This window comes from Lagopus leucura, unplaced genomic scaffold (assembly GCF_019238085.1).
Source record: "Lagopus leucura isolate 7727_CA_CO unplaced genomic scaffold, USGS_WTPT01 Super-Scaffold_741, whole genome shotgun sequence".
Lineage (NCBI taxonomy): Eukaryota > Metazoa > Chordata > Aves > Galliformes > Phasianidae > Lagopus > Lagopus leucura.
Genome location: NW_024962256.1, coordinates 531,105 through 555,711, shown reverse-complemented (window position 1 = coordinate 555,711; position 24,607 = coordinate 531,105). Strand labels below are relative to the sequence as shown.

The following is a 24,607-nucleotide window of genomic DNA, read 5'->3' as shown; positions in this document are numbered from 1 at the left end:
CCCCCTGCTTTTTCCCCTCACTTTCAGTTCTCTGTCTATAAAAAACCCATCACATCATCCACATCTTATCGGAGAAATACAAGACCAAGGATAAGACACCAATACCAGCGATAGCGTATCAAAGATAGTTGGCTTTTTCTATGCAGAAGGTTAGCTGGGGATTTTTTTTTCCAGCATAGAAAAAACACTCTTTTCAACTTCAATGAAGTATCTTAAAAGATGCCCAGTACTGAAAATCACTGACTTTTTCTGTCATCAGACACTGGCAATTTGTTACAGGATGGTTGTTATCGTGGGATCCCTTGTAATTGGACATTGTATGCTTTGAAAGTACAAGTTTTTTCAGCCTAAAAGGCCAAGAACATCCTGGGATATATTAGGAAGGACCTTATCTGAAGGCTAAATGAGGTAATTCTTCCCTTCTATTCTGCCATGGTCAGTCATCTGGGGCGATGTGTCCAGTGCTGGGTTCTCCGATACAGAGAAGCAGTCACTGGGCTTACCAGAGTGAATCCTCCAAAGGAACAGGAAGATGGCAACAGGACTAGAGAGCATCCATCATACAAAGAGAGGCTGAGAGCTGGAGCCTTCAGCCTGAAGAAGAAAAGGCTCAAGCCAAATCTTATCCATGTGTGTAAATACTTGTCAGGAGAGCATAAAAAAAAAAAAAAAAAAAAAAAAAAAAAAAAGTAGAACCAGACTATTTTTAGTGGTGCTCTGGGACAGTACAAGAGAAAATGGGCACATATTGAAATTAAGATATTCTATTTAAATGTAAGAAAATACCCTCATTTTACTTTTTTTTTTTTTTTTTAAATCTGTGAACGTAGTCAAACACCAGAACAGGTTTCCAGAGAGTCTGTGGCATCTCCATCCCTGGAACTGCATGCAGCCCCAGGCAACCTACTCTAGCTGACCCTGCTTTGAGCAAGGGTTTGAATCAGATAATTTCCAGCAGTCACTCCCAACCTCATCCACACAATTCCACATTGCTCTGTCAATTGTTAGAAGCATGAAAGAACTTCAGGTTAATCAAAGTATCAAAAAAAGTGAAAGGCAAGATTCTTCTCTGCTATCTTGCCGGAGAAAGAAATCATTAACACACTGTACCTAAACACAGTGAACCACAACAGCACCATTTCCATAGGAATGCAGACCAGGTAGGAGCGATGTTTATATTGATTATAAAACAATCTGTACATAAAACTGTCTTTAGTCATCAACAAAGATTATTTGTAACATTCAGACAAAGCTGGAAACATCTGTAAGCTTTAGATTCTTTGATCTTTCTACTTCAGTTTGGTCATAGACCAATGCTCTTCAGAAATTCACTGTCCATGGAAACTCCACACCTCTCAGTTCCCACTTTGCAATGGAGAGTGGAATCTCTCTGCTTTTACTTGTGCTGTGTTTAGGTGTCAGCAAGGGAACTCTTGGCCTCTACATACTCCAGTGCTGCTGTCTTAACAGCCATGACAGTTTCTGTTGTACCATACTTCTTTTCATAATCCAGGTAGCGCTTAAAGAAGAATTTCATCTTCTTTGGTGCTAAGTTCAGGTGTATGACCCTCTCAAAGATGTCCCTGCAAGAAACCGAAGTGATTCAGATTGCTATGTTGGTGACAGCACTCAACACAAGCCCTGTACATTGAGTAAAGCACAGAAACTCATAGGAGACACAACCCAGTGCCTCAAGAAAGAGGTTCATGAGAACTGGTGATAGCCCTAAAGCGGAAGCCTTCTTCATTAGACAGTTTACACTAAGATCTAGCCATTGCATTTGACCCGACGTTCATGAAATGCCTGCAGCTGGATCTACAGTGTGAGAAGCTGAACTTCCTTTTGTCATCTCAACAAAAAAGAGACCATTCTCCTTAGTTTCATGCTACAAGAGATAAAAGAGCTGAACCTTACTGAAAGCCCTCTAGTTTTTGTTCTGCAGGTCACTCCTTACTATTAATCACTAACTCTGCCATGCAGATCTCCTTGGAGTCTTCCCAGACCTGGGGAGGACAAGCTTTTGCTGTTTTCTTTCTCTATGAGATACAAATTCTCCTTTGCTCTGGGAGGCCCTTGGCAGTACCATGTTGCAAGGCACTTGCGCTCTTTTCAGGTGTTACCCTAAGCACTACACTGTCCTTTTTCCCAGCCACCTATAGCACAACTCACCGTACTTCCTTCTGGCTGCCTTGTTTGATCATGATGTCCATGTAGATGGACCAGATATCTGTTCGCTTCGGGTAGCTGTTGAGGGTGCTCTCAAAAAGGGCCTTGGCATGTTCTGGGTCACCAAAACGGAACTCCAACTGTGCAAACCTTGAAATGACATCCACATCTGGAACAAGTAATGACATGTTAGGGGATCACAGCAGCCCTCTTTCCTATGAAGGGACACAAATTGAGTTATAATTACACAGAAATGGCAAGCACAGAGACAGCATCATCTCTGTTCAGAGATGAGTGTAAAGTGATTCTGGTCCAAGGTGGAGGGTCAGAGTGAAGGAGCTGCAATTTAACTTTTGTTTGTTTTACAACAGGCTTTACTATTGTTATCCAGGCTGAAATTCCCCCTCCTCTTACAGTCAAGGAAAGCAGATTCAACACTATCTGGCTGCAGTTTTCACTTATTATAATCACTGCCACATGCAGACACATGCAGAAGGCAGCCCATCTACTGGAGACCTATAAATGCATAGTCCAAGTGATGATTGGCAACGAGTGCTTACGTTCTTTGGTGGGCAGAGCCTTGAGAGCACGCTCCAAAAGCCTGTGTGTAGCTTCAGTCTGGCCTTGCTTCAGGAGGAAAGAGGCATACTTCAGCCACACTGATTTTTCCTGACGGAAACGCCTCAGCATTGTGTGATACAATTCTTCTGCTTGCTGGAATGGCAAAGTTGGGTTAGATCACACAGATTCATAACAAAGCCCTATAGCTCATTAAACTCTCGCTCATGAAACTCTTGCTCCTGGCCCAGGTGTCTCTGAACATTTGTGAGAAGTAAGTACCAATAGTTCTTCGTCTGATGCCAACAACAACTATTAATCCCAGCTAGGAACAGGACAGGGCTAACATCAGAGAACCAGAAGCTTACACAGCCAGAGCTGGTGGTTTACTGACATGACAGAACAGGATAGTTGCCCGGGAAGTGCTTGCACAATCTCACCTTGTACTTCTCAGAACTGGCATAGATATCACACAGATGCTGGAAGACTTTCAGAGGTTCATTGTACTGAACAGCTCTCTCAAAGACCTTCATCAGTGTCTCCTCAGTACCATACATGTTCTCCAAGTTTAGAAGAGCAACCCAGACATTCAGCTTCTCTTGTTCTTCCCTTAAAGCAGATACGAACAAGAACATACAGCCTTTTATCAGCCTACATCAGCACATCAGCTTTTTGCAAGCCACCCAAAGACTTGCTGACTTGCATCACGTTATCAAGACAAGTGAAAAACCACTCTTAGAATAAGCACAGCAGTTGTTTCATCCTACAGCTTTTGATCACTGTTGTTTGTAACTAGAAACCACAAGGATAATTCAGGGGAACACAATGAACTTCACCAGGCTGTGGAGATGCTTTAATACCCAAGGGTGTAGCCCTATGGAATGGGTAACGCGATTTTCACAGTTTATTTCATTACTTCATTTATGGACATCACAAACAGCATTACACTTTTCCAAACCCTTCCAACTGCTCAGAGGTACGTCTGTGTACTCAGTGATACCCTGGGGAGCTACTGCACCCACAAGCTGCAGCAATCCAGCTGCAGGCCAAGCGTAGTGACTCACATCATACCTTCAAAGGGCCAGCCGACAATTGCTACCATTTAATTCTTCTGAGCTCACTGAAACAGAGCTTCCCACTTCACATGCACACAACACACTGATGGCGCTACCAGCGTTCTTCTTCCAGCACCATTAACGTGCCATTAATTATTCTGTGTGGCAAAGAAAGGCAAAGCTCCACTATTACCTGAAACAGATTGTTTTAAGTGCTCTCTCTGCCACAGCTCTGGCCTTCTCAATCTCAGTAGCCTGGAGGTGGAAAGCCATATACTGCAGCCAGAGGATGGAGCTGTTGGGACTACTCAGCACCAGACGGTCAAAATCATCTGCTGATTGGGGCTGACGACTCGGGTCCATCAGGGCTGCCTCTAATTTGCATAGCTCTTTCTCCTTCTTCTGCTTCTCCAGCTCCTTCTCCTTCTTTGTTTGTTTCTTTTGATGAAGGATTAGGAAAGAATAGATACTGTATGTCAGAATAGGCAGGCCCAGCTAAAGCACAGCCAGACCCCAATACGTCCAAGGCTAGGCAGGTTTCTCAAGAAAAGGGGCCAATCTTTTCAGGGAGGAGGAGAACAACACCCTTACCCTCCACACAAACGTAGTTCATAGCTCCAAAAAAAGAAGAGCTACATTAAATCTGATTTCTTTTAATGAAATACATCAAGAGCTGAAAGCGCTTCATTAGCCTTGCATCCCAACTGCAGGATCCACACTTTCACATCCACCCTTGCTTTTCTTCCTTAACCTCAACCCCTCAGGCTGGCATTCGCCACCATCTTCCACTCTAAAGATCCAGGACACATGGGGAGAAATTGTGCAAGTCTGGGGTACGTTGCTGGATCACCAGGGTTACTCAGGTCTAAACTAGAAATAAATAACAGCATAATTCTCAGTACAAGGCAACTACACCTTAGGCAAAATATCTGCCATTTGTAGCCTCTGAAAAGGTAAGTTTTGAGGGACAGGAAATCCTGAAGAGTAAATATGAAAGCATTTCATGAGCTTGTTTCCAATTTTGCTGGATTGCTCATATTGAAACAGCCTCCTAAAAAAAAAAAAATCTTAATCACAGTATAAAGAAGCACTTTTTTGTATTCTAAGAGGGCTGTAATTTGACAACATTTTCCATCTCCAGGCTTTCCTCTAAATTTAGAGCAATATTTAAAAAAAAAAAAAAAGATGAAATCAAGAACAAGTATTTTAACTTCATTAAAGTGTTTGATCATATATATTTTTTTTTACATGTCTATGTGAGAATCCCTACTTTTCTTCTCTGCTTCAGAGATTACCTGCTGCTAAACCCAGCACTCGGTGTAGTTAAGGAATTTCTGTATTAGTCACCAGAGATCATCCTTTGGGTTAAGAGGCTTTGCTCCCAGACAATCAGACATGCAAGTATCAAGACAACACGTGATGGCCACCATGTGGCGCCTCCTGTGCAGGTGATACCAGCACACAGTACCTTAGACTGCAGATTTTCCTCCTCCTCCTCCTCACTCTCTGAGCTCTCTTCCTTCTGATTCAGTACAGGCACTTCCAGTGCATTTATGTCCTCATCCCAGGTGAAGCCTGTGGAAACTTGCAGCCTGGGAAATTCACCACATTTCTTTATCTGCTTGGAGGAAAACAGAGCACATTCTAGGTTTTAATCTTAAGATTTTACACTGAAATCAGAGACAGATGCTGGTTGTTTGGTAGGCCTACTGTGACAGCCTACCATTGGCTTCTCCCACTTGCAAACAGCTCTCCTTCCAACTTCTCACCTTAGATTTCTCCTCAGCTGCCTCTCCCTCCTGGTCACCATCCTCTTCTTCCCGATAATACACTTCAATTCCACTGTCATTTTCATCTGCTGGAGAAAGCTTCCTTTTTTTTGGCTTTGCTTCCTGCAACGAAGGAAATGAGCACATGGTGAACGAAGACAGCTGGAGTCTTATAGACAATGGTCTTACAGACAATTCTGAAGCCACAGTAATGAGTCTGGTGGCAGAGAAAGGACAGTGCCCTGGCACAACTTCCCCCACTGTGCTCTCATATAATAGAAACGAATAAAATCATGCTCACCTACATCTGTTGGCAAAATCAATATTACAGCTCACACAAGCAACATAGATGGGCTGCTCATTCAGTAAACTCCAGTAAACTCCAAACTGTAAAGTTTCTCATCTTTACAGATCTCCAATGAAATTTAATAATTTTTTTCCCCTGCTTGAATTCCCGACCCCAGAGGATCTTCAGTCATTATCTGGGCTAAACAAGTCCTTTAGCATATCCTGAGCAATCACATCCATACCTGCTCACTCTCAGAATTCACTCTTCTCTGTTTTCTCTTCCTCTTAACCTTTTCCTTCTTCTCCTTGTTATCTTCTTCTCTTTTCTCTTCCTCTCTTTTCTCTTCCTCTGCACCATAGCGTGGTAAGCCTAGGGATTCAGGCAAGACGCTTGGCATCTCAGTGTCCTCAGGCAGGAGAGAGAGCTCAACATGATTTTCGTTTTTATTTACACTTCAGAGCGTTGCCAGGAGCAATGAGAGAGAAGAAAATAATCATAAAAACATTTAAGATGACTGCAATTATCTGAGCTACTCCCAATAATCTTCTGACATTTTACTGTCCCTCCTTCTATTCCCACTTCCTACCTCATCTCCCTCCTACTAATTAAGAGCCCTTTTTCAAGAATCTTGGACTTACTCAAGGACCTTGGCAGTGAGCAGCTTTCCCTCTGGCAGGTATTTCTCATATAAGGAGTGTTTCTGTACAAAGTAAGGGGAAACATTCTGGAACAGAATTCGGCCCAGAAGAGAAGCAGACAAGCTGAGAAGAAGAAAACACGTAAATAAATGGTCCATAACAGAAGAGAAAAAGAACAATCACTCTATCTGTGGAACCACAAGTTCTGTACAGTATCACTCAAGTTTTCCATATTTCAATTTCACAGGCTCAGGAATGTAGCAATAAATTTAATCTCAGAAATCAGAATGTCATTTTGCAACATAAAACTACATCTGACACCCCCTTAAAGACTCCAGAACCGTACATACAGAGTTTGCCAAGACCCCCCACTTCCCAGTATATTTTTATTTCGCTGCTCACCCAAAGAATACACCTGATGGAGTAACTGATTTGACATAGCCTCTCAATAGCTGGCCTTTTTTAACATCCTTAATACTTGTTATTTCAGCGTCCTCCACTTTGCTGCTGTTCTTGGGGTTTAATCTAGAAGAAAAGAGAGGTAAAAAAGTAAAGCACTCATTCATTTGAGAGTACCACATTCTGCTCTAGGTATTAAGCAAAGAAATCGGCATTAAGAACAGCTAGTATGTTCTGGAAAACATACCAGAAAAACATCTTTCACTTAATTCAAATGCACTAATTGGCTATCTGCATCTTTGCCAAGTTACACACAGCATTAGAGAACAGATGTGGTGCTACAGATATAGAGTCAAACAGAACAAATCTGGGGCACCACAATTTAAATAGGATATAAAACTGTAACAGAATGTCCAAAGGAGGGCAACAAAGATAATGAAGGGTCTACAGGGCAGGATGCATGAGGAGCACCTAGGTCAGCTGGTTTGTTCAACTTCCTTATGGGGGGAGCAGAGGAGCAGGCACTGATCTCTGCTCTCTGGTGACAGGAACAGAACTGAAAGGAATGGTATGAAGCTGGGCCAAGAGAGGTCAGGCTGGGAGCAGAGAAAGGCTCCTCACTCAGAGGTGGTCAGGCACCAGAACAGGCTCTTCGGGGCAGCAGTCACAGCACCAAGCTGACAGCAGCACTGTTTGGACAACATTCGAGGACACAGAATTTGAATTTTGGGAGGTCTTATGTGGAGCCAGAAGCTGGATGCAATAATCCTTGTGGGCCACTTCCATCTCAGGATATTCTATAATTCTATGAATAGATCAGCATGGCTTACTCTGACACTAAAAAAAAAATGTAAAATGCAAAATTCTGTCTGAAGTTTTGTGCAAGAATGGCCGTGGTTGTTTTTTTTTTCCTCTCCTGCTTTGTTTTTAAGATAGTTCATTCCAACACAGTTTGCATACTTTTGTTGTACAGAGAAGACAACACAAGAGGCTCCGTTTTTACAGAAGGCATTTAGCACACTCTGTTCTTTACCCAAAATGGTTAAAATGCAGCTGAACACTGCAAGTAACATATTTTGAATTGCAAATTCCAGGAAGGAACTTTTTCTTTCTTCCTAAACAAAAATAGTTGTCAAATCAAATCTATAAACAGTGAGAAATAAAAATGCCACCTGAACACTTTTTATCAGCTCTACATTAAATGTCAGACATTGCAGCCTTGTTGATATACAGGAAACAAGACTCATCCTTTACAGAAAATAAATAAATCTAGCTCTTGTCTTCTGAACACTTCACAATGAACTATACAAAGCAACAGTAACTGGATTTCACATCTTTTTTTCCCTCACTGGTAGGAGATAGTTTGAAGGGAAGAGACCAACCTGGACTGCCGAAGAGATAACTGGATTTTGCCATTCTCATTGGAGAGGATGCAACATCTGCATAGGAGAATGAAGGGAGGAAACAAAGGGATTATTTTTTACCCTTAAATAAAGACACACATGGAAACAGATATTTTCACCAGTACAATGAAGCTCCAGATGGAAAAAAAACACTCTGTCCCTTAGAGTATTCATTGCCTAACACAAAGCAGCATGACAGAAAAGTTCATGACACTGTCTGAAGGGCATTTTGAAACAAGTCTATTTGCTGTACCTAGTCTCTATTAGAAGCATAAAAGAACTGACGATTGTTACAGCTGAATTGCTTGACTTGTTTCACCCTCCAGCATTCCCAACAAGTTTGTGCAGTAGAGAAAGGCTATTACTCAAACATTACAAATTAAAGGCAACTGGTTTGCCAAATAGCACACAGAACTATACCAGAGCTGGGATAACTGATCTCCCTCAACCCCATCATCAGCTAAACTAGAAGATTATCTTCTCTCAAATGACAGTCCAAGAAGGCAATCAAAAGGGGCTTTCTCATTCCTGAAAAGTGATGTTTCAGCCAAACACATACGAGGTTATAGCCTTCTCTTCTAAACAGACAACCTAAAAAGTAAGCATTACATCTTAGCAACAAGCTGAACCTTACAGATCTATCATCATCTTATGGTAGTGAAAAAACTGTCACCAGATAGGAATATATTTCTAAGCCTTGTTGCTCGAAAAACAAAGAATAACAGAAGTTACTGACCTGACAACTTTGCCAATTTTGAAGTCACTCAGAGGACTCTCTGTGTATTTATCGCTTAGGTGAAAGATACTGACTTTGCCAGTCTTCCCACCTGGCAGAGTGATGGTCAAACCAATGTGAGGAATCATTTTTGCTACCACGCCTACAGTGTTGGTACCTGGTTCCAGTGACTGAATTCCTGGAAAAGGCAAAGGAAGGAAAAGTCCTCATAATACTCTAAAAGCATGTAACAAAAGTAACAGGGCTACTGAGCCAGTGAGGCTGGTTTTAGTTGCATAGGTCACACACCAAACCCACTAGCTTCTGGCAAGGTGCAGTCTGTGCTCTCTCAGTCTACAGCAACAAGCTCGTCATGAGAGCAGAGATGAGATCCTTAACTGCACAGTTACAACATTCAGAATAACTTAGAGATATTGGCAGATGTACCACCTCATTTTTGTGGTCAGAAAGGAATATATTCATATGTGCTTCAGATAGGATTTCTGTCTGAGACAGTAGGTAAGCAGTTCCTCAAAGATTTGACACCTCTCGCCTTGCACACTGCTACATCTGGGTCGGGGTCCAAGGAGTTAGCTCCATTTTACAAGGAGCTACAGCTCGGCTCTCAAGTGTAATAGCTTCCTTCACTGAGGAGGTCAGTGAAGGTCCAATTCTGAGGAAAGCATTATATTTATTTGTGTCCTGTTGTTAAGGCTCCACCTTACCTGTCAGTGACAAGAAGAGGTTTGTTTCGGTGGCATCTGTTCCAGTCACTGTAGCAGATAACGCTTGGCCATTTTTGAAGTTCTTTTCTGGATGTTTTAAGACCTGAAAGGGAAGACAGATTTCCACCTATTACCAGAAAAGAAGCTTTGCACAGCATTGACTTGTGTACACTCCTATGAAGCTTTAAAGTTTCCAAACGCATCTTTGATGCGTTCCCATGACAGATAGCTCAGCTTTCCCCCAGTGGCTCAGTAAACCCAGACTGAACGAGCTTCAGGCATCATACTCATCACTGAGGGCAGTTATGCCTGAAGGGCATGTCACTGCACTGAGTTCACATGGATGTCAGAAGTGTCAATGGCAGTCACCTGCAGACATACAAAGAAGAAAATTGTGTAGCTTATCTGTAATAGCCTCTTACCTTGGTGTTCAGAGACAGCAGCAGACGAGGAACTCTTCCTCGAATCTCAGGGGTCACTTCTACCTCCAGCCAGTTTTTCACGATATTATACTGAAAAGACAGTAAACAGCCAAAAACAGCATGAGACCTTTGGTGAATGACACCCCTTCTTCAGTGGGCTCACTAATTTTCAAGGCTAGAAAGGAATACTTAAGCCTTGGCGCCTGCATCAAACAAAAACGGTTATTTCAGATCCATTCTTAATGCTGCTGTGATTCACGTGCAAGCACACAGAAAGGATCAGCAGAGAGCATACTTAGTGCTGGTGGCATAAATAATTTATCAAAGGCTGTTTTGCTAGATTGCAGGGAAGGAAACAACTGCTGGCAACAAACCAGCATGTTTAAGACCACCAGTCAACTTAATTCTCTCAAATACAGAAAAGTGCACCTTCTCTCTAGTCTTCTCATAAGACACTATGCTTTGCAAGGGCCACTCTCGTGGTTAATTAAGAATCTGGTAGTGTCAGCTTGTTCATAGGTTTAAGCTAAAGCCCCTGGGGTTACCTCCACCTGCTGTCTCCTCCTAGCACACTTCTTAGGAAGACTCTGACCTCACCTTCCTCACAAAACAGGTGACCGTCTGTCCAATGTTGTAGGGTCCAAGTTTCTCATGGGTGTCATCTCTCACTGTTTCAACTTTCCCTTCTATTTCACTGTTCACAAACAAAGAAAGAGGATACTGGTTAGGAGGTTTGGTCCTAGCAATGCAGATAGGAATTAGAAACCCAAGAAACTGTGGCAAGTTAATGTTAGTGTGACAATTTCTTTGGGCTTAAGAGGGGAAATCTTTTCAATATGATGGGACATACCACGATTCAGACTAGCAGCACAAGGACATTAAAAGGACATGGTGTGCATTTCACAGCATACAGTTAACAGATCTAAGTTAGGGTGAAAAAATGAGCAAGATGTTATGCTATACTGTGCGTAAAGCTCCTTACTACTGAATGGGTGAGCTCATTCCCAAAAGGAATGTAACAATACAGGGAAGCTACATGGATACAAGGTCTGGAAAGGGTGTATAGACAATACAAAGACCAACACTTACCTTGGTCGAATGCTGAGCTCTGGAACAGATCGTGTGAAGTGTGGATGGGTGATGGGCAGGTACCTAAAGAATACAAATAGGATCAAAGTTTCTCATTACTTCACCACATCCCAGTCACCCGTACTCCCTTCTGCACTGCTGAAAAACAACTGTAAGCTCCTTAAAACTATAAAGGCCTTTCTGTTTTAGCCGTCCTAGTACTATTTCAGTGGCAATTTAGGTACCCAAAGTATTTAAGCAAATTTAATCTCGGGAACCAAGTTCTGCTTGCATTTAAGGTTTCTGCTGGACCTTAAAAGATTAGACATCCTTCTTGCAATCTACACTCAAGACAAAACCAGTGACAGAGGTAGAAAGAGTTGATGCACTGCAACATGGGTCTGAGATAAAATATAACTGCAGATTTCCTGAGGTTCTCCACTACTCCAGAAAGGATAGCCACAACAGCATCTGGTAACAAAGAGAACAGCCTAGACCATTTGAATTAAAGCCATTCTTTGACCTTTCACATTCCCCTAATGTCAGTGATATTAGGTGCTTATTTTCCCACCTGTGAGTGTTCACATCTCTGCCTCCAATGACCCGGGCAGTCACCTTCTGTCCAGCTTTCAAAGTGTACGTTGGAAAAGAGTGTATGGGCACTTCATCCAGAATCTGGGATGCATGGATTGAACCCGTCAATTTGTCATCAATAGCAACTGTGACGTGGGTTGGTTTGACAGATTTAACAGTACCAGTAACGATATCACCCAGGGAAAGAGAGTGTTTCACAGCAGCAGCAAGCGTCTCCTCTAAGGCTGTCTCAGACTCTTTCCGGTCCCTTACAAAAACATTCTTCTTCGTTGGGTCTTGTACTGCTAACACAAATCCAAGATCGTTTGCCTTCACCATTTTTAAGGTTGCATAGATTCTCTGTCCCACCTTCATTTTTTCTGAGTCAAAGCGGAAGGTATCATTGAAGTGAGAGGCTATGGGGACAGCTGCCAGCCAGCCTGAGTCCAACAGAGACACGATGGCAAACTCTTCTGTGATGTGCTGCACAATGGCAGGGTGCTGGGAGTTCTTTGTGAGCCGCTAAACAGAAATGGAGATAATGACATCCCTTGCTGAGATTTTGATTCCCTTTACTCGATCTCCTGCAGCTCTAAAGGAAGGAAAAGGCCTCCCCCCACTCAAAATTCATTATTCCCCTAAGGTGTGACACAGGAACAGAAACATTAAAACTGAACACCTACTTGCTTGGCTCTTTTTTTTAAGAGTTCTTCTCGAAGAGAAACATGCACCTTGGATGCGATGGCATCCACATGAAGAACCAGTCCCTTTGCTTTCTCACCATGAACGACTTTTTTGCCTACAAACAAGAACAAAGAGGTTGTCTCCTGATGACAGTAAAGAACTTTGAGTAACTTAGCCTGTAGCACGTGGCAGGCAGGAAGGGTCACCTGTACCATCAATGAATATACAGACGATATAGTATATTCGAGAGCTTGGCTTATGTAATTATCATACTAGAGCAGAAAAGGACAGTCACCCTATCCCGGGCTCACATAGGAAACTCCGGTGGAGTGGATCTCCAGAAGAGATCCTCCTGCACTGGCAGTCAGCTCTTAAATGGGTCTAGGAGAGGTGGAGTCAGGCTCCACCCCTTCCTGCAGCACAGGTGAATTGCCTTCATCTGTGCTCCCGTGGCTGACTCATTGCTCGCCTCAGGTGGTCAATCAGAGGTTCAGGCCGTGATTCAGCAGCCCCATACAGTCACCTCTGGATCAAGTTTAACTCGTAAAAACTGCAGTGATAAAAAGACTACTTAGCTGCTAGTTGTAACTAAGTTACTCAAGTGAGATAGCAGAAAGGTAAACTAAACTTTGAGTTGTCCCTGCTCTGGTTAGATCCCTACCAGGTTGATTCCTCTCCCGAATAACTAATTCCAAGATGGAGGCTTCATACTACATGAGTGAAACCCAAAGCAAGCAAAGAAAGGACCCCTACCTCCCAAGTGGTAGCGAGTAGCTGTTACAGTCCAGCCTCTGACACAGCTGCCACTGAAGAGTGCTGAGCCATCCTCTGTCACATCCTGCACAACCAGCTGCAGCTCCTTCCCAGGCACCAGCTCACAAAAGCTCTGGGCCAAGCCGGACTCCTCTAGAAAAAGACAAGAAATGTTGGCAAGTTGATTTCTTAATAAAATATTTTCACATTTCCTTAGAACAGCACAAACAAACATTTATATCCATTTATATCCTCCACAGCAGAAAACACAGTTTAGGTTCCTGGATCTGTTAAGTAAGTACAAATAAATACAAACATGTAAATGCTATGATCTAAAGAAAGCAGAAAATTTCACGACATTAAGGATCTGATAACTCCAGAAAAAAAAAAAAAAAAACAAGTTTAGTCACTGTTTTGCTTCGCTGTACATTGCAGCCATTCACCCAGGCACACAGAAAAACTCCTTCAGGACTTCCATGAGTCAGTTCTTCCAAGAGTCATTTTTCCATTTAAAAAAAAAAAAAAGAAGAAGAAAAAAAAGGAAAAACTACATGCTTACAACTCTGTTCAAACATTAGAAAAGTTTCAGAGCTTGGCACAATATTCGTATATCCATAAGCCCTGTGAAGTTTAACATCTGATTACTGAGCACAGAAATTGGGTGAGTATGCTAAGGATCTTATAATGAAAGAGCATCCAGCGCAAAAAATTAACCACTGCCAGATTCAAAGAAAACAGACAACTATTTGTATGATACAACTGTGAAATCAGTGCTACTAGATGCCCCAGTTCCTTTACTTTTAGACTGATTCATAAATCAATTACAAATTTTCACTCTAAAAAAAAAAAAAAAAAAAAACATCCCCAATGATGGAAAAAGGCTTTGGTCCACAGAGAATCCAATCTCACCCTGGCCTGTTTCATTTTCACCTTTGCAGACTCTTCTGAGACACCCATCTACTGGTTCCACTGCATCTTCATTACTCTTCAGGTATAGTGGCCTTAAGGTTCATCTACTTATACCCTCACTTTTCAAGTTTCAACTCCAAATCAATGTAAGAAACCTAGCAGACTCAAGTGAAAAGAGATTCTTGGTCCTGTTACAGCTCTAATTCCAGCTGGAATACAGCTCCTCTTAAAAGCCAAATCTCTGCTTGAACTTCTTTCATTACAAAACAAAGTTTTCTTTTTTGTTCATCTGAAGACCTTTTTTTTAAGATAAGATCCTCTTTGGCAGAACATATGCAATCTTTTACCTCTTCTCCTCAACAAGTTCTTGATTTCCTCCATCTCCTTGAAGTATTGACTCAGCAGTGAAAAGCTCTCTGCAGCTGAATCACCAGAGCTGCACTCCGACACCTTCAGATTGAGGAGCACACGCTGCTTCTCCTCATCAATGCTCATCACCTTTGCAATTACAGTCTGTCCCACCACAAAGTGGTCCTTGGTGTCTGTCACAAACTTGTCACTCATGCTCTGTGCAGAGGAAACAAAGTGGCAAGGATTATTGGACGCAGCTGCTAACTGCCAGACATTGGCGGTGCTTTTCGAGAGAAGGGTTTCAGTTAAGACTTAATGAAAATACCAAGTGAAATTAGCCAAATTAACAAAAAGCTGTCAATTAAAATCAATTACTGAAGTTACTTGAAATCTCTGATTGAATAATGTCCTTTACTTCATTTGGCAAGTGAATTAAAACGCAAACATAAGGGCAGCATTTACCACACTGTGAGGAAGCTGTCCAAACACAGGACCCCCAGTCGTACTGCTCCCTCCAGCCTTGCTTAAAAACTGTGTTTCAGCCTTTCCTGATGATTACACCCATGCTGTTTTCTGAAGTCAAGTGAATGCACGACTTACTACTTTAGGTGCCAGTCCTGTCACACCAAAGGGGAACTCCACAAACACTCCAAAGGGCATAACCTTCCTCACATAACCAGTCAGCAGCACCCCAGGCTGGATTTCAGAGAAACTCCTCACAACTTGCTCTTCCTGTACAGCAGACATCACTGCAGACTTCCTGCACAAGATCTGAATAGACAGTTAGGAAAAACGGGAAGATGAATAAAAGGAGCCTGATGCCAGTCTCTCGATGCTGCTAGCCACTCAGCTACAGCACTTTTTACACACTAAGCAGTACAGAAGCCCAAATTCCTGCAATTTCAGTTGTCATATTGATCTCCCTACACTAAAATTTAACAAACACTATCTCTTAAGTTACTCAGCATTAATGATGCATGCTTCGTCCAACTGAATTGAAAACTTCCTAATATTTAAGTTCCTCCTTTTGGTATAAAAACTGCAACATTTTTTCTAAGGTTACGAGAAGATTAACACTGATTTCCAGAAGCTGTTTGGGAAGCTCAGCAATTTCACAACCAAATCCTCATCTCAATGGGATTCTAGCAGCAGCAGAGCATCACTCAACCAGCAAATTATAGTAGCTCTCTGAAGCATCAATAGGCACTTCTGCTTCAACAGATTAACTAGCAAATATTTTGTTTGTTGCAGATACTCCAGATTTTTAACAGATTTATATTTTTTTTCTTGTCCTCCATCACCCTCATTTGATTTGTTGAAATAACAAAGGATACAATACGGTCCCCCTTGTCACTCAGGCACATAACTCTGGGCAAGACATCTCCCTCTTGAAGGCAATGCCACAGGAGCTTAGAGTTAGCAACGAAGTCAGAGAGGTGCACTGTAGGAAGCCAGGCTATCACATCATCTCCATCTTCTAAGATAGAAACCTCGAGCCCATTCTCATTCTTCTTCAAGATTTTCACATCAACCATCTGAAAAGAGAAGAAATAGAGTGATATAAAAGTCCCTTTGAAGTATGCACAGGTACCAAATGATGGTTTTTGACAAGGCCTCCCAGCCATGCAAGAGAGAATCTCGCATCAACAGGACTGAGCCTCAGAAGCACGCCAGCTCTGATGGTAAAACAAAAGCAATTCCCAGTTCCCAGCAAAATCAAAGACTACAGAGACTCTCTTGGTTATCACTTTCTGTCTGAAGGGTGAAGGGAATCATTTCATCATAATTTAAAAACAACAACTGTCATGTTCCTGCAACAGTAACATCCATACGGTGTTGGAAGCTGTTCTTTCCACAATACAACAGGCAAGCATTTAAGAAACATTTCTCTGAAGTGCAAAATCAGCTGCTTTTGGAGTGAACATTAACAGCACCCAGAAGAAAAAGAACTTCATCAAGGAGCAAAAGTATTATTTGGCACCTCCTAGAAGACTGTCCTGGGTTTCCTTTATCCTGACCTCTGACAACACAGACCTTGTTTTTGATCTGACTGCAAAATAAGAAATGCATACTTAACGCTGGTTCCCGACCTCCAGCAGCTTTTCTTTGAAGCAGAGTTGCTCAAAGCGATTACAGATTTTTTTTAGAGAACACTTAGAGACAAAAAAAGGAATAGTCATTGAATTCAATACCTCTCCTATTTGATATTTCACTTCCTGTTTCTTCTTTGGAGTACACTCAGTTCTGCCTTCAGGAACAGGCCTGCTTGATAACCTGAAGGACAGCAAGAGTCTTCCCTGCTGGGGCTCACATTTTAAGACCATTACTTTAACAACCTATAGCAAAAACAAAACAAAAACAAATAAGGAAACCACACACCGTGGGAAAAAGAAAAAGCTATGTGAGATAGTCAAAGAAGAGCTGTCTCTTTTCCATTTAAACAGATGAGGCTAACTACTACCCTAACAGAAAGGTGAACACCTCTTGGTGTACTTGGTTTCTCCAAGAAAAAACTCAAATCAAAGCCAACTCACAATTGCAGATTTCTCTTTTGCATCCATTCACACAAGGCTTGACATAGGTAAATTAATTACCTGGCCGTCATGGAAGACTTTATCTGGACAAGATATGGGCTCTGAGCTCAGCTCATTCTTGGGTACCAGACCTTTGACATCATTGTAGAACTTCACAATGCAGCCAAATTCCCTTGCACACACCACAAAGCCATGTGTGATCAGACCTGGTTCTGCATCTTCATAACTGGAGAGGACTGGAAGCTTTGATTGCACAAGAGTTTTCTTTAAAGTAAGGAATAGCTTCTTTTCTGCAGGATTGCACTCTAATACCTACAAAAGCAGAGTAAAACAAGGTTCAAAAAGCATTCTGCCGTTCTCCAACCAACACAGCAGCTAAGTAGTCAGAATGAAATACAGCCATTTAAAGCAGCTGGAGGTCCTTTCAAGCAGCTCTCACCCGACACCTGACTTCATCTCCTACGCTGTACTTCTTCTCAGGCTGCTTCAGGATCACATCAGCAAGATGTATGGATGGCACAAGCCCTTTAATTCCATCAGCAACTTTCACATGCATCCCAATGGGTTTCAGAGACACTACTTTGCCCTAGAGACCAAAAGAGAGAAAATGATCAGTAAATTCAGCATGAAAAGTAGGCTATGCACAGGTAAGAAGCAATTTGGACACTGCACCACATACTATTACGAAATTTGACAAGCTACATAGAATGAAATCATAGTCTAACCCACACCAAATTAATACACATGTTACACATTGCATAATGCTGTTTTACAACCTAAACAGTCTACTTCTGTAGAATTCCTATCAACTCTGGTAAACTGGAACTGTTTCCAGAGATACAACCAACACACCATGACACAAACGTAAGAATGACTGTGATTGCCTTGCCACCATTAACAAAAAGCTGAACAAAACAGAGAAAGACGAGTAGCACACTTTGATATTGAAGTCCTTAGTTTTTCTTCTTACTCTACCTACCACAAGTCTGGATCAGGAATTGAATGAATATACACATTAAGCAGAAAGAAAAATGTACACTATCTAGATAATTTCTCTAAGCATAACTGCTGCATAGCATCAGTGCTTCAGGAGCTCACCTGCATGACATCCCCCGTGTGAATATCTTGGTATCGCAGGAAACGAGCTTCAATAATTTGACTAGGAAAGAGAGAGAACAAGAGGTGACCTGTCAGGCAACTTAAAAGAAAAAAAAAGAAAAAAAAAAAGCCAGGATAAGAGGAAACAATATCCTTTTCACTTTCTCCAAAGTATCCTTTATACCACACATACCCAACACTCTACATCACCAAAGTTTTGTGCTTTACACCAAGTGACCCACCTTGCAAGACAGCACTCTGGATAAAGGTCAGGGAGGTTCACCAGTTTCCATTCCTGGTGACAACCACCAGGCATGGCTGCATGGAAAGAGAACCCATAACCTGCACTGCCTAAAGCCATAGATAGAAATACTAAGAGGGAGAAGCAAAATGGGCTGGGACTTGGAAGACCAAGGTTCAGCTTTTTGCTCAGTTACTGTCTTCTGACATGACCACAGCAGAAGTCATTTAATCTCTCTGGGCTATAGCCCACCATATATATACATGTATATATATATGTATGTGTATGTTATATATACATATATGTATATATATATGTACGTATGTATATGTTCCCACAGTTAGGATAAGAGCAATGTGATATCCACACAACCTGACATGATACAATACAGATAAAAGCTAAAAACCTCAAATGGCAAGTTCCAGTTCCACAAAACTCTCCACACTGACCAAACCCTTCTGATCCTTCAACCAAATTTACTAGAAGAGTCTGTAAAACTTACTGCTTCAGAGATACTATGCACATCTCATCCATCAGGCTGTAGTCAATGATCCGACACTTATGCTTACATCCAGCCTTGAATGCTGCAGGTTTAAAAGACTTTCTGGTTTTTGATAGATGTTTCAACTAGAAAAACAAATGGGAATTTAGTGTTTGGAAAATGGCAACACTTGTATGGCCCTTAGCTTGAAGTAGTAGCAGCTGACAAAAATCATTCTTCTAACGCACCCTTCAGGCAGCAACTTGTATTAGCTCTTGTGCAACAATTCACTTACATCCCAACCCAAACAGGGGAGGCTGCATTTAGCCAACACCTTCCACATTATCTTGATATGTTTATTTGTCTCACAAAGAACACTAAGGTAGGAAATAAAACTTAATCTTAATTTCCTTCCCCAAGAGGCTAAGAGATCTCTGAAGGAGTTTCTTTCACTGCCCCGGTACCTACTCGTGCAAATGCAAGCATGCCATCATCGAGCTCAAAGACAGCACCAAACTGCTTGTAGAAAGCCTTCACTGTAGACTCTTCCACTACGGCCCCCATGCGATCATTGGAGAGCTGGTTTGGGGATCCTCCAGGGTGCAGGAAGGCCTGCCGCAGAGTAAGATGCACCACCTTGGAGGTGGGGTGGGTAGAGAGGATGCAGGCCTTCACCTAGAAGATGATGTTTGTTATCAGTATAACATCACTATACATACCAAACTGAAGGATGTCATATTGCTTGTGGTTTTTAGACATTACGTTTGATGCCTGAACTCTGCTCACATATGAACACTTAACATCTTCTCAGCTTCAACAGTTCCATAGATCAGGGTTTTTGTTGCATTCATTCGTTGTTTATGGCCTAGTCTGGTACCAATGCAATGAGCAGAAGACAACCACAGAACTCATTTGCCACCATTCACAAGTCTCTCGTGCTTTCCAAACAAGTCTTCCATTTACCCCAGGAATGGCTATGCTCTTTACAGCCCTAAAGCAGCTATGATAATAATTCAAATGAAAGATAAGACAGAAAAGATTCCACTGAAAAACACCCTTCCTCAAAATGCTGCTGAAGAAGATAACAGATGTTGTAAGCAACATAATAATTCCAGCCAGGCTTCATCCTCTTCCTTACCACTTGGTTTGGAGAATAATTTGTGGATTTCTCTGGGTCCACATGCATGAAATCCACAATGCCAGTGAAGGAAGACAGAAAGGTCAGACTGATACCCAGTGGAGCCACCTAGAAGGGTGAAGGAAATTATACGTGAAGATGAAAAAAAATAATTAAAAAAAAATAATTAAGAAGTCAATTGGTTTTCAGAAACAGAGAGCAATTCACACATTTCACAAGAAGTCACCTTGCACTAAACAAGCACATCAAAATAGGCAACTGCTAACAACTCTGTTTTCTACAGTTTTGTAAAAACAATCCTTCAGATTTTCCCCTACATTGTCCTTACTCTGAGAGTGCTGCAACAGTGTTAAATACTTTCCTAGGCATAGACCACAGAAAAAAAATCATCCTGTTCTTCTCCATGGTTTATTGCCATCTCCTGGCCAAAGACTTTGTACTCACAGTATCAGAAGCATGGCAAAGATCAAACCTTAGGTGAAACCACCGGGAGCACCTTGCTGAAAACAGTGTCTGCTCTTTTTGTGTAACTGAACCCAAACACAGAGTTTTCCAGCTTACCAACTACCATGTCCACTTAAACCTTTATCTCTTCAGGAAGGCCCAAAAAAGAATAATGAAAAAGAAAATAACCCACAAACAAAAACACAGCTTACCTTCTGCACTCGAGCTTTTACCACCAGCCCTGGCAGTAGATTAGAGAGTGTCCAGTTCTGTTGCTCTGTTGCAATGGATGCAGAAACCTCTGATCGATCAGCAGACAAACGGACCACTCTTCCCTCATTCTTTACTTCCTCAATGAGGCAGTTCAGGCTCTGCCCTATTTTCAAGTCAGACCCTACAAAGGCAAGCCACAGCATAAATTCCCTTCCAGGAACACTAAGGAATTCCCTTTCGTAGTTTCCTCCAAAGCTTTTTCAGAGTTCCTTCTATTTTAAGAAGCTAAAAGACCTCACCAAAGTGAGGTCTACAGCCAGCAAGGGTCAGAGGGCTTGGAACAACAACATGGTCTGGCAGAAAACAGGGAACCTAGTGGCTTTTTGCTTATCAGCCACTGCTGTTTTCAACAATTTGCAAAGACTCCATCATGTCCCAGCGCTCACTGAGGAGCACTAACACCACAGATACAGCGAGCTTCAATCCCTTTCATTCTCCACATCTATTTTAACTTCAGCAGCTTTTACTGTAATACTACATACCTTTCTTGACTGCTTTGATGTAACTTCGGGCTTTCTGATGAGGAAGGAAAGCATGAGTCCCTCTGACTCCAATATCAATGAGGTAGCCATGGTCTTCTACACTAGACACAAATCCAGAGAGCAGCTGTTGGGAGGGAAGCATTGCAATTCAGTAACGTGAAGAAACAGCTGCATCTGCAGAGAATGCACCTCTGAGGAGAGATTTACCACACAAGTACTCACTTGTTTTATGAGGCCAGAGAACAGTTTTGCAGAGCAAAGAACAAATGCAACATTCTTTCTTACTAGATAGCTCACCTGACAATGGGAGTCTGAACTCTATCCTTGTCCAGCTATGTATGTATGTTTGGAGTTAATGGACAAGTAGCATGAAAATAAAAATGGAATGCTCAACTACAGCAGGTGCTCTAACTGCAGACACAAACCTGCAATCATAAAGCTGGAAACACCAAAATTAAACAACCAAGCACCTCTAAGAGATAGGCTGTTAAATAAAGAACAAACTTATGCAGAGAGAAGTAACTGCATAATTTGCCCAAATAAAAAAAATAAATAAATAAAAATCAGGTGAATGGTTTCATGGGTGACAGCCTGTAAGAACATAACCAAAATCCAATATTGACCTCTCCTCCCAGGTCTATTCCTCTGGAGGCAGCAGCTGCCTGTTCTGTTCTGATAGCATACAAGGACAGAGGAGTTCCACTCATGCACTGCAAGAAGCACCTCAAAAGGCTAGAAAGGCTGTGAACACATACCATGCCTGATGTTAGTGCTGATGCATTCAGACCCCTGTTGACATTTTTAGGGTTGATGGACAACTTGATACTTCGACGTCCGTCGGCACTTTTCTCAACACTGGTCACAGCGCATCTGACCAACATCCCTGGAGAGTACAGGTCTGAGAGAGAATTCAAATCCTGCCCAGAAACATGATCAAAAGTAAGGAGGCGTATAAATACAACAACATTAATTCATGCAAGAAGGCCAGAAACAGTTACTGAATGAGTTTTTTGAAATAAAAATCCTATAGGAAAGTCCTCGATCTCTGACAACACTACAATAAAAGGCAGGAAATATCACAAACACCACAATCTCAATATAGAGGCAGAGACATACTGGAAAGTCTGCTAAGCTTTACTTAAATAGAAATACCAGGCAGGACAGAGCCAAGATGTTGCAGCTGAGGACCAAAGTACATCTTCAGAGTGAGACACCAACCTCACCACCCTCTTTGACAAAGAAAAACATCACCACTAAGTGGCTAGCATCCAGCACATCGCATATTCCACAACAACTTAGGGAGAGCTGACACTGGATAGACAGAGTAGCAGGTTACTCCATCCTCTTTCTTTCCAAGAAGCTGCATTATCAGGAAACTGAAAATATAGTTTGAAATAGCTGGGCTCAGAGAAAATATACATTAGCACTATGCAGCAGGACTCTGTATGCAGAAACACCACAATATTATAAGGACCACACTATTCTCTCCAAGCTCTCTGTGAGACACTGGCATCCTCACATCATCTTCCAACCATTTAATTAGCTTCCTCATTTAACTGCCTACAGCCAAGGATCAGTATTTAACTACAGCAGCAAAAAGAAAGCACAAATCTATCCAAGTTTAACAGGCTGTCTATGAAGTTCATGCAATATTTAACCAAGGCTAAGTTGCTGCAGGCAATCAAACTTCAGCTATCTGTAAGACACCAGAAACTAGGCTCCTAAGCAAGTCTTCAGTTTGATTCTGACTTATTTTCTCCCCTAGGTCCCAGACAGAAATCACAGCCCTGACCCACAGTCTCACCTCCAGCAGCTCTCCTTGGGTCACTTGCTTGCTCAACAATTCACTGTAGGCGTCACTGATCTGCGTGACTGGGACAAATCCCGTAAGTCCATTGGGCAAGCTGATGACAAGCTCAAAGACAGTTACCTCTTTTATACAACCAAGGAGCAGCATCCCCTCACAGAGCTCCTGGGAAAACAGAAAGAACAGCACACAGTGGTTACCTTGGCAAGTCAGTGATAATAGTGTGGTAGACATCCTGAATTCCTGCTGTATGTTACAGGTTTTAATGAGGGAAAACACAAATTTTTTACCAAGGTCATTAAGGGAGAGACACACAAAATAAAACATTTATCCACAAACCTGAATTGTGAGTGGTTCAACACTAACAGCAATGTCTTTAGCAGGAGCCTTTTTGTCTGCCTTGAATTTTTTCTGCTTCCTATGATCCCCTTCGCTCCTTTTTCTTTTCTGTGTTTGTTCTTCATGGTGAATCTGAATTAGATTATAAGTAGAGGAAAAGAATAAAAGTAGATAACAAGATGAACATCATGTTAAGGCATAACTCAACTGTCAGGAATAAAGTTAGATGAAAACATGAGATTGGAGAAAAAATGAAATAAGCATGTTAATTTCTATAGGCCTTCATGGGAGTCTTTTAAAATATCCCCTTTTAAGCTGAGACCAATCTTTTATAAAACTGTGAATCACAGGAGCAGAGAGAAGCAGTAAAAGCAAACTGCACCATGCTCCACGGAACAGAGGAAGACCAAATTTAGTTTGTCTGCATGCAACAACTCTAGTGGAACAATGCAAGTATCTCAGCACCAGATGCTTGTACAACATCTTCTGGTAATCTTCACTGCACGTCCCTGACATCCCATTCAACATGTATCAGATAGCTGGGATCTTTAAGAGATCAGAAGCAAGGAGGATGACAGCAGTTATCTCTTCGTAGAAGTCTTTTCTAGAGGTTACTATAGAAGTAAGGGACAGGAAGAATTTTAGGTCATATTCTGACAGTGAATGGAACTCTTGACATACATCAAACAAGTTATCCTGCTCAAACTTTGGTTTTGTTTTTTTTCCTGTAGTCTCTGTGGGCTTCTTCTGGATTCCCCCTCGAGGAAAGTTTTCTTCTATGGATGCCATACCTGCACTTCTATAGAGCAAATGACAAAACAGAAGTTAAACATGCAGCTGTTAGACTTGTTTCTTGTTAGATCTGACATTGAAAATGTGTAAGACTGAATTATCCAAGAAACTACGAAAAAAATCCAGATAGCTGCTTCCCAGGCGGTCAGTGAGGAAAAACAAAAAACTCACAACGTATTTGACGTTTCACTACGCTGAAGCATTACAAGGGCCATCTAAACACGTGCCTTATCGCTAATTAATCACATTTAAAGCCGTCTGTCAAATACCGAACGCCTCTTTACCTACGGAAGCGTACAATGAAAGTCCAGCGAGGCGCGGTAAGCAGCAAACACCTTCCGCAGTCACTGGCACAGACCGCACCGCTCAGCCCACAGAGACCCGGACTCCCCACCCCAGGCCCAGCCTCAAAGCCACCACTCACACCACTCCAAACCTCACGTGCGCCGGCTCTCCGCGCGCCCCCGGAAGCGGTACTCCAGGAGAAGGTCAAATGTCAAA

The 24,607-nt window shown here is 42.0% G+C and overlaps 1 protein-coding gene across 3 annotated transcripts; it reads right to left on the bottom strand.

The window, feature by feature from the left end:
- Window positions 1-1,144: 1,144 nt before the first annotated feature.
- Window positions 1,145-24,576, bottom strand: PDCD11 (programmed cell death 11). Of its 3 annotated transcripts, none has more exons than XM_042863849.1 (36): window positions 24,531-24,576; window positions 23,996-24,113; window positions 23,315-23,446; window positions 22,973-23,140; window positions 21,924-22,085; window positions 21,169-21,292; window positions 20,626-20,807; window positions 19,970-20,077; window positions 19,300-19,506; window positions 18,853-18,977; window positions 18,110-18,170; window positions 17,451-17,597; window positions 17,072-17,323; window positions 16,670-16,813; window positions 15,812-16,012; window positions 15,078-15,248; window positions 14,474-14,693; window positions 13,218-13,370; window positions 12,464-12,579; window positions 11,779-12,302; window positions 11,229-11,291; window positions 10,737-10,833; window positions 10,140-10,229; window positions 9,718-9,820; window positions 9,014-9,191; window positions 8,257-8,313; window positions 6,878-7,000; window positions 6,476-6,598; window positions 6,079-6,289; window positions 5,549-5,671; window positions 5,248-5,397; window positions 3,973-4,217; window positions 3,165-3,333; window positions 2,727-2,880; window positions 2,170-2,335; window positions 1,145-1,583 (listed from the first exon to the last, which is right to left on the bottom strand). In XM_042863849.1, exons 2-36 carry the CDS (start codon window positions 24,101-24,103, stop codon window positions 1,412-1,414), a joined length of 5,529 nt encoding a protein of 1,842 aa, XP_042719783.1. In that variant the 5' UTR covers window positions 24,104-24,113; window positions 24,531-24,576; the 3' UTR covers window positions 1,145-1,411. The 3 variants fall into 3 exon arrangements, with proteins under 3 accessions (XP_042719783.1, XP_042719785.1, XP_042719784.1); XM_042863851.1 differs by having other exon boundaries at window positions 24,543-24,564; XM_042863850.1 differs by lacking the exon at window positions 24,531-24,576 and adding an exon at window positions 24,391-24,459.
- Between the last annotated feature and the right edge of the window lie 31 nt (window positions 24,577-24,607).

Coding starts and splice junctions, on each gene's coding strand:
- PDCD11 (XM_042863849.1), bottom strand. CDS start 24,103: ATGGCATCCATAGAAGAAAACTTTCCTCGAGGGGGAATCCAGAAGAAG. Junction 15,249..15,811: donor GTGACAAGGGGGACCGTATT/GTATCCTTTGTT, acceptor CTGTCTATTCAG/ATCTTGTGCAGGAAGTCTGC. Junction 7,001..8,256: donor TTATCTCTTCGGCAGTCCAG/GTTGGTCTCTTC, acceptor CTTTTCTTCTAG/ATTAAACCCCAAGAACAGCA.